The sequence below is a fragment of the Phycodurus eques genome, chromosome 4 (assembly GCF_024500275.1).
Source record: "Phycodurus eques isolate BA_2022a chromosome 4, UOR_Pequ_1.1, whole genome shotgun sequence".
In the NCBI taxonomy this organism is placed as follows: domain Eukaryota; kingdom Metazoa; phylum Chordata; class Actinopteri; order Syngnathiformes; family Syngnathidae; genus Phycodurus; species Phycodurus eques.
In genome coordinates, this window is record NC_084528.1 from 21,528,035 (window position 1) to 21,546,777 (window position 18,743).

General features: G+C 39.9%; 1 protein-coding gene across 2 annotated transcripts in view; it reads left to right on the forward strand.

Annotated features, from left to right (window-relative positions):
• LOC133401525 (mannosyl-oligosaccharide 1,2-alpha-mannosidase IC) overlaps positions 1-18,743 on the forward strand; it is a 158,205-nt gene that overhangs the window by 72,007 nt on the left and 67,455 nt on the right. For both annotated transcript variants that reach the window (XM_061674631.1, XM_061674632.1), the window contains exon 2: positions 2,822-2,918. In XM_061674631.1, the coding sequence (XP_061530615.1) occupies positions 2,822-2,918 (97 nt within the window). The remainder of the gene's footprint in view (positions 1-2,821; positions 2,919-18,743) is intronic.

Here is an 18,743-nt window from a genome sequence, read left to right on the forward strand (position 1 = left end):
ACAAGACAGACATCGATTCCATGCTCACGGGAAACCATTCAACTGACTGGTGACCAGCAATGCTGACTGAATGGCAACTATTGTAGACCAACTCGGGGCCAATCAAGACTAACTGAAAGAAATCCAGAGCGACTGCCGACCATTTAGACTCAACGCTTGACAATCCAGATTGACCGGGGACCAGATCCAGACTCAGTGGCAACCAATCCACACTAAGTTTCACCCAGTCCAGATGGCCTGACAACCATTTCAGACTCACCATTAGTAACAAATCCAAAATGGACTGGTGACCAATTCAGACTGCACCTTGTCAAAATAGGCTTGTTACTTTTTTCGGTCTTCACAGATGATAACACAACTAAATATGACAAACACAGTGAGATAAAGTCAACCACGATTGAGAATTTGATTGATTGTGATCTTGAGGGCTTACAAGGTGGAATGGCGAACCAGGTAGCATTAACAACCATGACACAACAGATTTGGAGAAGCAAAATATACCTCACCCATGGCCTTATTTAAGAGAATTGTTTGACGTTACCGACATCAAGAATGATGGTTATGCGTGAGCTTCTGGCATTTAAAAATTATCTTTCAAATCTCCAAAAACAAGTAACGCAAAAGTGTATTTTTTCAGTTCTTATCATGAGCTAATTTAGCATCTTTTTGTCAGTCAGCTAGGTTAGCAAAGCTATGGGAACACATTTGTTTTGGCACAAAAGCTTTTTTTCCCCCCTCTCAATACAAGCACTATGAAAGTTAGAAGGAAGCTTGTGTCAAGTTATTAAAACAGATACTATATACAATTGACAGTAAAACGTCATCTTTACACTTTTTTTTACTTTTAACTTACTTCAAACTTTTAGAGTATTTTTGTATTTCTACTTAGAGAATGGGAGTAGTTTTGGCACTTATTATTACTGTATTATTTTCTCACCCAAAGACGATCAAATGCCTAGCCCTAATAATGATCGATTTCATTTGCTGCTGCAGTCTTCTCTGTGATGTGCACTCGGTAAGGACCTTCAAAGAAAGAACAAGATTTCTGACTTTTTTTTTCTAATCAGTTCTTTGGTTTCTGTTTTTAAAGCTGCCAGAAAGCTTGAAGACAGGCTGAGGATATATAAAAAGAGAAATTTGACATTGTGGTGTTCTTTGATTGGGTGAAGCAGAACATTGTGTCGGGACGCCGTCACACTCGCTTATGTTCTTTTGTCCCCATCTGGCATCTCCCGCAGATGAGGTTATGAGGTTGTGGTTTCATCTCAGTCTAGTTAGTTCGTATGATTATAAAAAAGAAAGAAGAACAAGCATTGCCTTTTTTGTTTCAAATTTTTCTTAAGATCATCATAAACTGCAAATTAAGAAGCTGATTTGAGCTCAGTTTCAAGTTTCATCGTGTGATATTTGTCACATAGTTTATTAGGGGGTAAATGAGAAGTTATTGGCAGAAGATGAAGATCTGATCCATACAGTATGATTCCAGACTGACTGGTGACCAATTCAGACTCACTGGCGACAAATCCTGTATTTCTGACAACCACTCTTGACGGACTTGTCACCAGTCCATATTGACGGGCGACAAAAACAAATTGACTGCTGACTATTCCAGACCCATTGGTGACCATTCCAGAGTGACTGAGGAACGATCCAGACTAACTGCAACAAATCCAGATTGACCACAGGCCATTTCCAGGCTCACTGATGACTGACTGGGAGAAAAAAAAAAAAATCGAATAACTGCTAAATCAACTTAGAAAATAGGTTGACACAAAATTTCTGCCTCAAAGCTCCGCCAGGACCCTAAAAGAAAAATTTCTGGAACCCCGAACCATGTTTGTGCCAACAGAACCCATGTTTCACATGGACATTTATTGCAGTGTTGGGCCACTGATAAAGTTTTCCAAAAACGTCTGTAAGTGATTTTTGAGACTGTTAAATGTGTAATGAGTGAGCTGAATGGTAGTTAGCATTTTCTTGACCTAAAATGGTAATCGTTAGCGCACTAATGCTAATCATGATTGCTAACCATCTAGCGTTTAGCATTTTGCTGTCAAATTCTGTAGTCCAAATTTATACCATACCCTGTACCAACATATGCAGTTGAAGGATTGAAGTCCATCCCTCTTAAATAGGAATAAAATGCATGTTAGTAGTGGGAAAAAAAAAAAAAAAATTTTATTTGTATTTTTTATTTTTAGTGATAGTGGGGAGGGGGCGATTATTATTTGATTAAGCGATCAATAATCAATAGGAGAATCGATTCTGAAAAGATTCGATAGTGACAGCTCTACTGGCGACCAATCCATACTTAGTGCCAACAAATCCAAATTGACTGACGGCCTATCCACACTCATGGCCAACCAGTCCACACTGATCTGGATTTACAGCCAACTCACTCCAGGGTTCGGTTCAGTCAGTCTTGGGATGTTTTGAAGTGACGAACCATGAAATATTCCTGCGGTGAGGCGCACACCGCAAGTAATAAAGCATCACTCACCCGGTGTGTCGATGACGATCGGCATCACCGATTGTATAATTTTGACAGCAACGGAAGATTAGAAACGGTTCAAAACTGATCTCCCATCTTGTGTGGACCAATTAAGTGTTGTCTTTAATCAAGTAATTTCGAGTGAAGTTTTTAATGGCTTCGGGATGAATGTCAGTCCTACTTTATTTCAGAATGCGGCATAATTGCACGCTTGTCCTCTGCCACATTGATCAATAAACTATCATTCCTGTCGCCTGGAGCTCGACAAATTTAATTACATGTACGCTTCGTCATTTTGCTGACGTGCGTGTGTACGTCTTTGCTTTGCAGATGATGAAATTTGCCTGGGACAACTACAAGCAGTATGCCTGGGGCAAGAATGAGCTTAGGCCTTTAACCAAGAACGGGCATATTGGCAACATGTTTGGTAAGTGTTCCTTTTTATTTTATTTTTATTTTTTTACCTGTCCTGTTCAGCTGCATCGCCATGCAGAATGATGGATCTGTATGCCTTTTGTGCTGGAACAGTTCTGCTGCGCAACAGGGGAGTTTAAAATATTTCCTCTGCTTTTTATTATTATTTTTGAATCATTCTGATGTTTATTGAAATTGCAGCCAGACAGGAAAGGGTTTTAGGGAACAGACCGAGGGACGGAACGGACAAGGGAGATAGGGGTGTGAAACACAGCAGACCAATAGTTAGACAGTCTAGATATTTGACTACAAGTAATGTTACAAAGTCAAATGGTGTTCTTATTTGTGGACGGGAGGGACACCAGGTGAGGACATAAAACAACTAACCAATACGACAAGATAAGAGAGGACAGAAAAGGGCAGGGCAGGATGTGGGAAATGAGCAAGGCAGTGCTACTGATGAGTGGTACAGTGGGATTTTTTCACTTTTAGAATGTCTAAACACCTGTAAGAACCTGTGAGTTGATATCTTACCACAACCTGTGTTATTGGTAGTGGTCCCAGCTCAAGCAATTCAAGCCTATACTCTAGGGTGTCTATGGAACTTGATCACCATATCACATGCATGTCAACTAGAGTACGGAGTTGCTGTGCCAGTAACTTTTTTTTTTTTTTTTTTTTTTTTTTTTTTTTTTAAGTGTGGAATGATCTTTTTCAGAATGTGTTTTCACTCACACTCACTAATTTCACTCACACTCACTAACATTCTCAAAAGAGAGCTCATGTCACAGCAATTCCAATGAGACGGACTGAGAAGACTGACACGCAAAATAGATCTTTAGTAGCTTTTAGACCAACACTGAAAGTAAAAGAAATTAAGAGGAATTTAAAACTTATCAAATAACAATGTTATTTGACTTTTTATTTATTATTGACTTAGTTTTTTCTTTTAGCGCTCTTAATAAATACAAATATAGGACTGATCCTTTGCTAGATTGAGACTTAAAGTTATTTAAAAAAAAAAAGGAAAACAAATGGGGCAAAATCTAACATATATATTTTGCATGTTTCATGTTCAAGGTTTAAATAAATAAATAAATAAATCAACCGCAGCCTGTACACAATTTAGTGTCAATTTATTGACACTGATCTTGTAGAAATTTAGTAGGAGATATGCAAATAAAATGAAGCACAATTAGGGCAATGCTACAATATCTTTGGGGGGGTTGGGGTGGGACCATGGGGGGCAGTTAAATAAAATTTAAAAGAAATTAAAAATAATATTTTTTAATGAAAAATATCAACATTTTCCACTGCAGCTAAGGATTTAGTATGTTATATATGAAAAACTAAAAAGACCAATCAATTTGGATGAAAAAAACAAAAAGAAATGAAAAGAAGAAAAAAAAATAATTTTAGCGCTTAAATTAATAAAGTAATAATAATTTAAAAAAGGAATTTATTTTGTTCCAAATGTTGTAATGGGATTCAGTGGGATTCATAGTGGAAGTTGAGTTGTCAGAAGAAAACCAAGTGAGGGGCCGAATCGGTGAGAAATCCCTCTATAATAAAAATCATATAAGATGGTAGTAAGATTCTTGAAACCTGGAGTCTTTTTGTCATTTTGGCAGGATTCTGATGCTAGAAAGCATTTACCTCGGGTAAATATACGATTGGAATATTTTGGTAATGCAGTGGACCATCAAAACAACTTAAAACGTTATTGGATTTGAGTTATGTTGAAACCTTTGAAAACAGCTCTTAAGACGTAGGTTACCATACCCGTCGAAACAGAATTTTTTTTTTTCCTAAAACAGGTCTCGAAGAAGAGGTTACCATATAAATCTCAACAATGAAAATCTGTTTTGAAAACAGATCCAAATACCAAGGTTATACCATTTTAACACCGAAAAACGCTTTTTGATGAGATGAGTATGCACCCTGTTTAAAGAATTCCTCATTTTTGAACAGTGGAGAATACCATAACTGTCTAAACCCTGAAAAATGCAGCTACTTTAAAAATGGGTCTCAATATGGAGGTCACCATACTCATCTAAGGCTATGAAACCCGTCGAAACATTGAATAACGCATCTTTTTGGGAATAGCTCTAAGAGTAGATGTTGCCATACCCGTCTAAACACTGTAAAAAGCAGCTTTTTCTTTTAAATGTTTATAAATGTGGAGCATGTCACAACCAGGACCAGGAAGCTTTTCTTGCTAAGACACTCTAAAGGTCTTTGGCCAAACATAGGCATTTGTTTTTGTACCAAACAAATAATTGAAAATGGCTCTAAATAATTGTTTTTTAACACCAACAAAAGAGGCAAGCGGAAATCGAAAGCAATTAAATTAGCCTCATAGAGTTTTTACATTCTTGCCTTGTTTATGTATTCATAAATTGACTGATCGATGGATGTCTTATTTTGAATGTACGAAAACAATTTCACTTTTGATGGGGCCAAAGGTTTCACTTCTTGTCTTCTAGCTGCTAATTGTCTCAGTCGACAACGTGCTAAGCAGCAATAAAGTCAGAATTGCGCATCTATCCACCCTCAGAACAATGTGTATTTCCATAAGCTGTTGTTATATATCTGAATAATGCATCTTTTTAAAAACGCATCTTAACAGCAGAGGTTACATACTCGTTTTTACACTGTTATTACATATTCTTTTCAAAAACAGGTTTCAAAGGGGGAGGTTATTACACCATTCTACAATCAAAATGCATAGTTTTAAAAAATGGGTCTACTGGCGGCGGTAATACGAATACTAAATACTGTAAATGCATTTTTTTTCCAAACAGGTTTAATAGCAGAGGTTACCAAACCTGTCTGAATACTAAAATCTTTTTAAAAATGGGTCTCAAAACAGACGTTACCTTGCCCATCTAAAAACTGAAAATGCATCTTTTCGAAAATAGGTTGAAAAGTCGAAAAAGTGGATTTATCATAACCATCTAAACACTGAAAATGTAATGTTTTAACACAGGTCTAGTGGCAAAGTTAACCAAACCTGCCTAAATACTGAAAAGTGCTGATTGTTTTCTTTTTTTCTATAACGGCTGTAAAAATGGAGGTCATTATACCCATCTAAACGATTGAAAGCCACAACTTTTTGGAAATGGGTCTAAAAGTTCTGGCTGCCAAACTCATCACAACACTGAAACGCATCATTTCAAAAATAGATCTAAAAGTGGATTTACTGTACCATACTAAACTACACACTGAAAATATCTTTTTTAAACACAGGTTGAGTAGTGGTTACCAAACCTGCCTGAATACTCACAAATGCATCTTTTCTAAAATGTGTTCAAAAGCTTCGGTTAACATACCATTTTCAACACTGAACAAGTTTTTTTTTCTAAAAATCTAAAAAAGAGATTGTCATACGCATCCAATTGTTTAAATAATCGTTTGTTTTTTAAAATGGTTCTAAAAGTGAAGGTTACCAAACTCACCCAAACACTGGAAATGCCTCGTTTCGAAAATGGTTCTAAATGCAGATTTACCAAATTTGTCTAAATACTGAAAATGTATTGTTTTTAACATAGGTTTAGTAGCAAAGTTAACCAAACCTGCCTAATGACTGAAAAGTGCCTCTTTTTTAAAATGAGTCTAAAATATTAAGTTACGATACCCTTGCCCACAGTGAAAAACTTTTTTTTTTCCTAAAACTGGTATAAAAGTGGAATTTATCATAGCCATGTAAACAATTTAAAAACACATATTTTTGAAAATGGTTCTAAAAGCAAAGGTTACTCAACGCATCCGAACACTGACACCGCATCGTTTCAAAACTGCATCTAAAAGTGTAGGTTATCATACCCGTGTGAACATTGAAAAACAAATTTTTGGACAAAAAGGTACAAAAGCTGTGGGTTCCATGATCATCAAGACCCTGAAAAACATCGTTTTCAAAAACGCATCTAAACAAATCGTAAGATCAAAGTTTTCACCTCTCATCTTTTAGCTGCGAATTGCTTTCATTGACAAAGCGTTAATCAGCAATAAAAGCAAAATCCATCCACCATCAAAACAGTATGTGCACTTGCATAAGCAAATGACTTTTTTTGCACTTTCCCGCTTGTTGTCGTGTCCCCGAGAAGCGAGCGACAGATCCAAGAAAGGCCATCATACTACTTAGCAAATGTCACATTGAAGGCGGCGGAAGTTGGGGGGACATTGTGGCAAGTCAGGCATAAAATATGCTCCTGTGTTTTTAAATGTAATCCTCGAGAGTAAACACGCAAGCGGGATGATTGGATTCCACGAGGAGCCACAGAAGGCTGTCGATACGCAGATAAAGACGCCGAGAACATTCGCGCCTCAAAAGAGAAAAAGAAAAAAGATGTTCGCCGCAGCCTGTCGAGCCTCAACCTTGTCTTCTTCTCGCACGACTTCCTCTTTCCATTGCTTTGCGATGTAACGCTCCGGGCCCAATCTTGTTATCCTCCCTCGGAACAAAAAAAAACGTAAGAATACGTTGACTATTTTGAATACATTTTATCTTTGTAGCGTATTAAATATTAAGTTGTGCTTCAGGCACCTCCAAAGAGGAAAGGAGGTTTAGGTTAGCAGTGGAACGTTGGGTGTAGGGACAGTTGCCCTGTGTGCCAAATTTTTAGGACTGCAAAATTTCAAAAGTAAAAAAAAAACAATAAAAAACTGTTTAGGGCAATATAAAAGTTTAAATGCACACCTTGATGACTTTCTTTTCTTCTGAAAAACATGCCTAACAACTGAGTTTATCATACCCGTCTGAACAATGAAAAATCCATCTTTTAAAAAGAGAAAAGAATAACGTATCATTTTCAATGACGAGCCTGAAAAAAACTTACCACATCCTAAAACGGTTCTGAAAGTGGAGGTTACCCTATACAGCCTAACACGAAAAAAAATAACGCAGCTTCTAACAAACAGGTCTAAAAGTGGAGGTTACTATACCCCTCTAAACAATGAAATGTATCATTTTCGAAACTGTGGGTAACCATACCTTGTACAAACACATTTAAGTGAAATTAAAACTTGCAATACCAGTCCTCATTTAAATGATTGGCGGGGCACCAATGGCGATGAGGTCATGTTGTACGAGGATTTATACCCGTACAAAAATCTAATCAGTATGTTTACCGTGTACGCTGAGCTCTGACGGTCATTTCTTTATATTTAACTTTCATTCCGCATAAAGACCATAGAGGTCATGTTTTAATCTGTTTCTGATGGATTGTCTGTCTGTACGTCGGTGGGATTATGAACGGAAAAACAAACAGATCAATTTTAAAATGAGTTTTGGAGGAACGGTGAATTTTAAATACATTGAATTAGAGATGTAAAAAATTAACAGACTCATCAAATAAATCAACAATTATTTTGATAATTGATTAATTGTTTTAGCTTGTCCAAATCCTTTGATTTCAGCCTTTCAACAGTAAATCTCTGAATTCTGTAGTTCTTCATGAAATCAGTGATTATCTTTGTTTTTAATCAAAATAAGACATTTGTCGACCATGATTGGTATTTTTACCCATTTTCTGACATGTTACTATGAATAACCTGGAGCCTAATTGACATGTATTTGACCCTGAAGCAACCTCAACTAGTAGCCATTCGCATTAATCAGTGCTCAAAAAGTAGCTCTCAGTTTGTAAAAGGTTGGTGAGTACAAATCACTCCCTCTTGTGTGATATTGATTAATTGTTGCTTACTTGATTTTGTTTAATCATTCGTACCAAATTAACAACAATAATCGGTTAATAAAAAGTTATTGGAATTTTTTAAATAAACTTCTATGCGAAATATTTTTTATCTGATTATTCGATTACTCAATAGAATAATCGACAGCATACTGGACTCTAAAAATATTTGATCATGACAGATCGGGAGTTTTCATGTCACTTTCTTAGGTATACTGCCTATAAGCTTGAGGTATGGTGACCCAAAAGGGTAAAAATTCTCAAAAGCTGACTTGTTTCTGGATAACTAAAGCATTTATTTGACGTGAAGTAGTTCATAGCCATCCAGGGACCAGATCAGTTTGGATTTGCAACTGTCAGTGTGTTCACTCAATTGTGAAATTTAGCATTCACCGCTGCGTACCTTCAGCTTGTGTTTTTTTTTTTTTTAGCATTCGTCACTGGAGCCCAATACACGCAAAGTGCTGTTTGCATACAAAAGCAGTTCGGCGGAACATTAGCAAAAGCGGGACAGTCTGTTGCTCTTGGGTGCCTTTGCTGCACTTTTCTCAGTTACCAGCCTGGGAAACATCTTGCCAATTAATCCCTCAAGTCAACTCTTCGCTGAAGTCGGGATTTCATTGTTTTTTTTTTCCTTGCTAAGCTACAACAACAACACTGGTGGACTCGAGAGTCGACAACTTCACACTTTTAGACACTTTTAGACACCAGGTGCCTCATGTACAAAGACTTGCGTGGATTTCCTACTAAAACATGGCGTACGCTCAAATCCAGAAAACGTCGTACGCACAAAAATATCCAGATGTATGAAACTCTGCGTGCTCATGAATCCAAGCACATTTCCTTCGTACATTCCAATCATCGTGGAAATGAGCGCACATGTTGGAGTAGCCGACTCCTCCCTAGCCACACCCACATTTGAATATGCAAATCAAATTTATATGAGCCCTGCACCTGAGATCCCAATCTCTGCATGATCAAAAAAAAAGGAAAATGAGCAAGGTAATGAAGAAAAATAATTTTTCTGAATGTGTTGTTGCTTAATGAAGTGGAGGTGGGCAAGGACTCGGAATTCACTTAACCAGTGTCTTTAATGAATCCCTGATATTTGTGAGGACACCTATTAATTAATCAAGGCGATCATTTATGCCACCTATGCCATCCATCCATCCATTTTCTGAGCCGCTTCTCCTCACTAAGGTCGCAGGCGTGCTGGAGCCTATCCCAGCTATCATAGGGCAGGAGGCGGGGTACACCCTGAACTGGTTGCCAGCCAATCGCAGGGCACATACAAACAAACAACCGTTCGCACTCACATTCATACCTACGGGCAATTTAGAGTCTCCAATTAATGCATGTTTTTGGGATGTGGGAGGAAACCGGAGTGCCCGGAGAAAACCCACGCAGGCACGGGGAGAACATGCAAACTCCACACAGGCGGGGCCGGGGATTGAACCCGGGTCCACAGAACTGTGTGGCTGACGCTCTAACCAGTCGTCCACCGTGCCGCGCCACCTATGCCACCATTACTAAATACCATACATACAACTTTTACAAATGAACCTTTATCTCATAGGGCTGTGTGTAGGTTACTGTATGAACACATTTGTTGTGAGTTATGAAAATACATGGTATTTACCTTGGTGGTAATCAGTCACCCACATGTGCTCCCACCACCCCTGAGAGAACAGCGTCACCCATGATCGCAGCGATTCTCTCCTCGAATTCCTCCGCCTGTTTTGGGCACACTTTGGCAGTGGGCAGCAGTCCTCCGCTTCACATCCACCTCAATGTCTGACCACTTTCTTTTTTTTCTGACCCCACAGCACTGACAGCCACACACATGCTGTCCGATTCACTCGTCTTTCGTGTGTTGTTAACACCCGAGGACAGCGTGCCAAAGAGGATTTTCTTGCGCGCCTCCACTTCACCTCAACTTCACGTTCAGAAAAATTATTTTTCCTCACTGCCTTGCTCATTTTCTTTTTTTTCTGATCGTGCAGAGATTTGGATCTCAGGTGTAGGGTCAGTTTAAAAATTATTTGCATATTTAAATGTGGGCACGGACAGGGAGGGGGTCTGCTACTCAAACGTACATTCAATTCTATGTTGATTGGGATGTACGTAGGAAATGTGCTTGGATTCATGCGTACGCACAGATTCATACATCTAGATATTTTTGTGCTTACGACGTCTTCTAGATTTGAGCGTACGCCATGTTTCAGTAGGTAATCTTTGTACAAATCTTTGTCTTTGTACATGAGGCCCCAGGACTCCTCATAGTCGCTGGCCCAGAAAACTAATTTCTGTTTTGCTATCGCAGCATGCTTAAAAATGCAAACCGGAGTTTCTTTTTCAATGTGTTTCTGGAACTAAATCACCAATGGGATAGCGTCCACATTGTAGCTCCGTTTTGGTGGCAAACAGTATAATCCCGGCCCCGCCTTTGTGGAATGTGAGTGCGACGAGTTCAGGGTGTACCCCGCCTCTCGCCTGAAGTTAGCTGGGATAGGCTCCAGCACGCCCGCGACCCTAGAGAGGATAAGCGGTACAGGAAATGGATGGATGGATGGATGGATACTTCTGGTCTAGTCTAATAGTGGAGGTTACCATCTACAGTACAGTATGTCCAAACACTGCAAAATGGATCTTTTTGAAAACAGGTGAAAAAAGTAGAGGTTCTTAAAAGGGTCGAAAAGCAGAGTTTATCATACCCATCTAATCACTGACAATGACATTGTTAAACAAGACTAAAAGCAGAGGTTACCATCAGGGTTGTCGAACTCGGGGGGGAAAAAAGGGAGAACTGTCCCAGGGCCCTGGACATTTTGGGGGCCCCTGGTTGTCTGGTAAGGGGCCCAAAGCCCTCCCTCCCCGACGACAAATAATATCTGTAAGAAAAAGTACATCCACACCCCCTAATATCTGTAAGGAAAAGTAAATATTTAATAAAATATTTTTAAATATGGTAGGTTGATTGAATACTCTAAATTGCCCTTAGGTGTGAATGTGAGTGTATATGGTTGATTGTTTGCATGTGCCCTGTGATTGGCTGGTGACCAGTTCAGGGTCTACTAACACACTAACACAGCCACATACCATTGCAGATGCTGGCTTTTGAACTTTGCATCCATAACAGTCCGGATGTTTTTTTTTCCTCTTTGGCCCGGAAGACACGACATCCACAATTGCCAAAAATAATTTGAAATGTGGACTCGTCGGACCACAGAACACTTTTCCACTTTTCATCAGTCCATCTTAGATGAGCTCGGGCCCAGACAACCCGACGGCGTTTCTGGGCTTTGTTGATAAATGGCTTTTGCTTTGCATAGTAGAGTTTCAAGTTGCACTTATGGCTGTAGCGCCGAACTGTATTTGTAGTTATATAATTGGAGAACCTAAATTTCCCATGGGTTTAGTGTTTAAGGTTAGGGCTTAGGGTTAGTTACAATCAATAGTTAATTATCAAATCTGAATTGTTATTCCCTACCCTTAACCCCTTGTCATGGTTAAATTATGGTTTAGGGCAAGGGATTATTAGGGCTAGTATTGAGACTTTGGGATAAGGCTCAACCCTAGGGTCACCTATGACCTTTTTATCCCCCACCCAGACTCTCCCATCTCTTGTGCATATATCCCCTTCTTCCTTCTTTTGACATGGTCCATTTCCTGTCCTTTTCACAGGCACTTGTTCATGCTATCCCTTGTCCCTGGTCCTCTTTTGAAGAGAGATGCCTAAAAGGATCCGAGATCTGTTCATTCTTGTGTCTATGTCATTACCCTCCTGGCAAATAACATATTAACCCGAGTCCAGCAGATGGCAGGGCCAATGTTTGCGATTGTGAGGAGGAAGAAAAAAATAGAACACTGCAATCTGCCACATAGCTGCCCCCTCCCACACTAGTGAGATTTACTGTGCAAAATGATGAGAGGGTTCGGGGGCCACATGCTGCTGAGACCTACTTCCATACACGGAGAGATTCTCATCGGATCATTAAAGAGCAGCAGGGCAACATTTTGCTGAGGCATCTCCTCGAATACAAAATCAGAAACTGCACTAGTGAACCCTTCACCTTTTCCCCCCGTAGCGTGCCTGGTGACCGTTTAAAAGCAAACGTTTATTGGCCATTCCCAAGGGCTCTTCACAAACTGCCTGATAGCTGCTCTTAGATGATGGAGTGCAAGGTAGTGGAAGAGGGGATGACTGGGGATTGTGACTGAGCACAGATCGATGGTCCAAATGATGAAGTCCCCCCACCCACACACACACTCAACAGTACTTATTATTTTAGTCATCTCTAGCTTGTTCCAAGTTGTTGAAGTGTAAGTAAAATACTGTAAATACTTAAGAGCAAATAGCATTGCAGGATTAAGGCAAATGAAGTACAGTGGACCCCTGCATACTCGCAGTCTGCCACTCCTGGATTCACTTATTTCTGATTTATTAATTCAGGGATTATTTTTATTTTCTTCCCCTTTTTTTCATATTTCTTTTTTGGGGGAACCAATCCCAAAAACACTGATTTGCAGTTTATCCCCGTTTATTCAAGAAATTTGGGGGTTTGACAATTTAATATATATTCTTTTAATGCAATTATAATGGCATCAATTATCCATGGTCACTACATTTTTTTTCAGTTCTGGGTAACCTTGCCTAGTTTTTTTTCTCAACCGCTGTAAGTTCACCACATATCTTAGTTTGTACCATTTCAAGCTATTCATTGGACTTCAACTACTTGACTTTCAATTTAAAAAATAAAAAACTGGAAAAAAATGGCGTGTTCTAAAACTGTTGACCGGTCAAAAGGCACACTCTCCAGACTTCAACTTTAAACTGGTCAAAACAGTGAAAGCAACACAGTGCCACAGAGTTATGGGAACTTCCACAACAGAGTTGGGAAGAATTGAAGAATATTTTATTTCCATTTTAGAGCTAATGTTCGGCTGTTATATATGACCAGAGTGGCTACTTTAATGAGTCAAAGATTTAGAATACATTTTTGTTTGTAGACTGATTCCATGATATCCTTTGTAACTTTAATAGTTTTTGTTCTGTGCTTTCATCCATCCATTCATTCTCAACACCGCTTATCCTGTTCAGAGTCGCGGGGTGCTGGAGCCTGTCCCAGCTGACTTTGGGCGAAAGGCGGACTACAGCCTGAACTGGTCGCCAGTCAGTCACAGGGCACATATAGACACGCACAAACACACATTCACACCGTCACTGAGTGGGAACTGAACCCACGCTGCCCGCACCAAAGTCAGGCGAGTGCACCACTACACTCTGTGCTTTCATTTCAGAGTAAAATGAGAAATTGAACTGCAAAAAATCCAATTTAAAAAAAGCAGGAAATTTTAGGGCATTCTAAAACTTTTGACTGATAGTGTACGTGTTGTGTTTTACAACATTTAACTATATGTATCATGTTGAATGTAATGTGCCAAAATGTGTGCGACAAATGAACGCTACGAGTCATTTACGTTATAGTAATTGAATGTGACCTTTCTTTTCCTTCACCTACATGACACGTCCCCTCCTCTATGGGTTTTGACTTGTGAGGGCGTACAATCCAATACTTGGTGAATTCTGCTTCACAGTGACAGTGTAAGACCCCCCCGCATCAAATAAATTGAACACGAGGTCGCTATGAATGCTTAGCCCGGCCGCCGAGATAACGCCATTTGCCAACACCATATCAGAGCGAAGCTGTTTTCCATATTTAAATTGGGGAAGATGTGCGATCCAATTAGAGCAAAGCTTATTTACATGATGAGAAATCCATCCGTTTTAACAGCCATGCTTAAAAAGACCAACTCGACTTTCTGGAACATTTTCAACCTAAATTATCTTGCAAACCCAATAAAAGGACATCCATCCATACATCCATTTTTCATACCGCTTTGACTCAAAATTGCCCGTAGGTGTGAATGTGAGTGTAAAAGCTCCAGCACGCCTGTGACCTTAGTGAGGATAAGCGGTAAAGAAAATGGATGGATGGATGGATGGATGGATGTTTCGTATACTGTCCTATTGTATCCTATATTGTAACCTATACTACCCTGCCATATTCTGTCCTATCCCATCATATCTTGTCCAGTTGTATCCTTTCCTATTCTATTGTACCTTATCCTATTATACTGTATCGTAACGTAGTGTTTCGTATCTTCTCCCATCTTGTCCTATTGCATCATATCGATCTTACCCGTTGTTTCTTATCCTATCATATCCAGCCTTACCCTGCCCTAAAGTATCATGTCCTATGGTACACTGGTATTGTAACCTAACATACCCTGTCCCTATCACAACATCTTATCCCATCATAACCTTTACTGTCTTTGCCCTATTGTATCATATTGTAGATCGTATCTTATTTCTTATCATACCCTGTCATATCCTATTGTATTCTATCCTAACATATCATTATCCTATCTTATAGTAGTGTGCCCTATCGTACTTTATCCTATCATAGCGTTTCATATCTTTTCCTGCCCTAGTTTGTCCTATAGTATCATACCATATCGTGTCTGTCATACTTATTGTATTGTACCCTGTACTGCTGTATTATATCGTATCCTACCGAACCCTGTTCTATCGTATCTTATCACATGGTGTCATATCATAGCCCGTCCTTCTGAAATTATATCCTATCGAACTGTATCATATCCTGTCCTATCGTATCATATTATGCCATACCCTGTTCTATATTATCATATCGTACTCTGTCCTACCATGTCAAATCGGATATTGTCCTACTGTATTATTTCAATCGTATATTATCATACCATGCTATATATCTAGTCCTATTGTATCGCAAGTTACACTAGTTGCTCCCATAATTCCATTGTCTTGAAAAAGGCTTATAATTAACATCACTAAATTTAATCTGAGAAAAACTCATCTATCCATCCATTTTCAACACCGCTTACCCTGGTTAGTGTTGCGGGGCACTGGAGCCTAGCCCAGATGACTTCGAGCGAAAGGCGGACTACACCCTGAACTGGTTGCCAGTCAGTCGCTGAGCACATATAGACGCGGACAACCATTCGCACTCACATTCACACCGTCACTGAGTGGGAACTGAACCCACGCTGCCTGCAACAAAGTCAGGCGAGTGTACCACTACACCATCAGTGACCTGAAAAAAAAACCGAATACTGTTCTTCGGGCGGCACCATCCAGTGTCGAAAGTAAGTACAACGCAGGCAAGCTCAAGCTTAAGATTCTGATACGGGCTGTGAATAATTTCACTTTTAGCTACGGGAAACCACCCACCTGGTGTAAATCATTGCTCAGTATGTGTTAATCATTATTCCAATCATCATCCAGTGTTGAATATATACCATAAAAAATATACAAAATCAGCACTTTCTGCTTGACAACTTAACAAGGCAATTTTAAGAGGGTATGAATGAGCTCTCTGTATGGTGTGCACGCACCAGATAGCCATTTGTCACTGAAATGCAGGTTGCTATGGAGACAGATGATCTCTTGCACACAATGACAGAGGAGCCCATGGGATATAAAAATGGATGGCCCATCGACGGAGAGCGGGCATATGGTAACGAGCCTTTCGCTCCGCCGGCGGACTGTAATGCGGCATGCCGCCTTGATAGGCAACATTTGTGAGGCGCTTCCTTTCAAGCTGCTGGTGAGAGATGGTCGCCACTACCTCACTGTTCTCGCAAACCTTCATGGCGGGCCCCTAAAAACTGGGAGCCAGGCCCATTGAGAAGTAATTGCCAAGGAGGTGGAGGTGGGTGGTGGGAGTCAAACCTATGGCACTGAAGGCGGCAAAGATGGCAGAATGTAATTGCTGGTGGACGAGGTTGCCAGTTGAATGCTTTTAATATGAATATTTATCATGAAAACCTTTTACAGAATATTAGTGTTGTAGAGAACCAAGTGCAAGTCTTCACTAAGGTTTCTAGACCAAGGTAAGACCAATAATTTGAGGCACAGTACTAAGACAAAGTTCATTCCAAGACTTTTAGGCATCCAGACCAAAATGTTGAGGTGTTAAAGGTCCTATGCCATCAGATTTTCAATTATTTTTTTTAATTTATTTTTTTTATATATAATCTTTGATGTCCTTTGGCAGCACGGTGGCCGACTGGTTACCACATCTGCGGACTTGGCTTCAAATCCGGCCTCATCTGTGTGGAGTTTGTATGTCCTCCCCGTGCCTGCGTGCGTTTTCTCCGGGCACTCCAGTTTCCTCCCACATCCCAAAAACATGCATGGTATCTTAATTGAAGACTCTAAATTGCCTGTAGGTGTGAAAAGTTGTTTGACTTCAGTCACGGGGAGAACATGCAAACTCCACACAGGCGGGGCTGGGATTCGAACCCTGGTCCTCAGAACTATGAGGCAGATGTGCTAACCAGTCGTCACCGTGCCGCCACATATGAAACAATCTGACAAAATATGATACACTAAGATAGGATAGAGTAGGAAGAAGATGCATTGCAATTTAATTGGTTAAATAAAAGGTGACTTTTTCATTAAGCGGCTGTCGTTGGCAAACATTTGGATGTCTGATTTACCGCTTACTCCTTTAATTGGAAAAACTGGCAACGTGAAGCAAGTCACAGACTAAAAGAATACCAATGTGGAGCTGTCGTTCGTTATCACCGCCACCAAATTTGTCCTCTTTCTTTCTGGGATTACAGCAAGTCCCCCTCAGGGGAACATGGGCCCGTCATCAAGCCTCTGCGAAGGGATTATAGCCAAAATGATGAAAATCTAGTTGCTAAATGTATGACGAAGCTGTTGGATTATTGGGGGGGGGGGATTTTGCTCCATTTTACTGTAACGCTTCCATGGCAGGCTGATGTCAACGAGGGTGAGGGTCAAATGGACTCAAACCACTTGATGTTTTTCCTTTGACGGCCTTAAATCCCATGTTTGCATAATCTGATCAATGATCAGTCTGCAGTGACGTTATCCGGCGGGGAGATTCGCAAGAGCGGTGACGTCACGACGACCTGAGACATGTCGTCGTAATCAGTGTTTGGCAGCTTTAATCACCAGCGTTTCCTGCCAAGCGCTTAAGCTGGTGGCGGTTTTAGCCGATTATTAATATACTCAACTTTATTTAGAGTTGCTTCAGTGCACCCGGTCACATTCGGTCACATCCGTCCCAGTCACATCTGTTCATCTTTTTATTCATCACGTTTTTGACTACAATCTTAACACTAGTCATTTCTGGTTAATAATAATTTATCCTAACTCAACATTCACTCATTTAGAATGTTTTTAAAAAAATAATAATGATATATATGGTACGATAGGATATGATAGGTACAATAGTTATAAGATAGGACAACATATTTCAGGAAATTGTACAATATGTTGGGATAGAATACAATTGGTTCGATAGATACGATGATACAATACAATAGGACAGCGTACGATAGGACAGCGTACGATAGAATGGATACGATAGGATAGGGTACGATAAAGATAAAATAAGATAAGATAAAATCGCACAGGATATGACATGGTACAATAGGATACCATCAAGTCAGTAAATATGATATGATGAGGGGGTAATCCTATCCCATCATATCATAAAGTATACAATTGTGGTTGAACCGATCAGTCACCAAGTCGACTTTGAAGTTGACTGCTATTATTTCGTTTGACGTCATTTGCCCTGAGTCCAAAACAAGTCCAGAAAACGGATGCTCCTCACCATGATACTCCTCATTTCCAATTTTTGCTGTACTTCCTTCTCTCGACATTACTCCTCTCGTCAGTTCACCGAAGGGATTTCAGGCTCCCGGGTGCAGGGTTCGCTCACTTGTTAGTTTAGGCAATTTAAGGAAGCTTTAACCATGTGTTTGCCCCATGGTGGTTGGCTGACCGCACTTTGAGAAAGGGGTTGATTAGTTATGCAGCAGTGCACAAATTTTAAATTGTAAATATTGCCGACAATCAGGTTAATTTAATCACGATCAAAAGGTGATTTATGTGCAGCTCCATCCATTTGGTCAATTTCCAGTTGACTTTCGATTCACGTCTGCAGCTGTCGCCCGACAATAATGCTCTTTGGAAGAACGAAATGTCAGGGCAACAGGGCGACACAATCTTGGTTGTAGCGGAGAATAGGGGTTAGCCTCACTAGCTTTGAGGGATCGTCTCT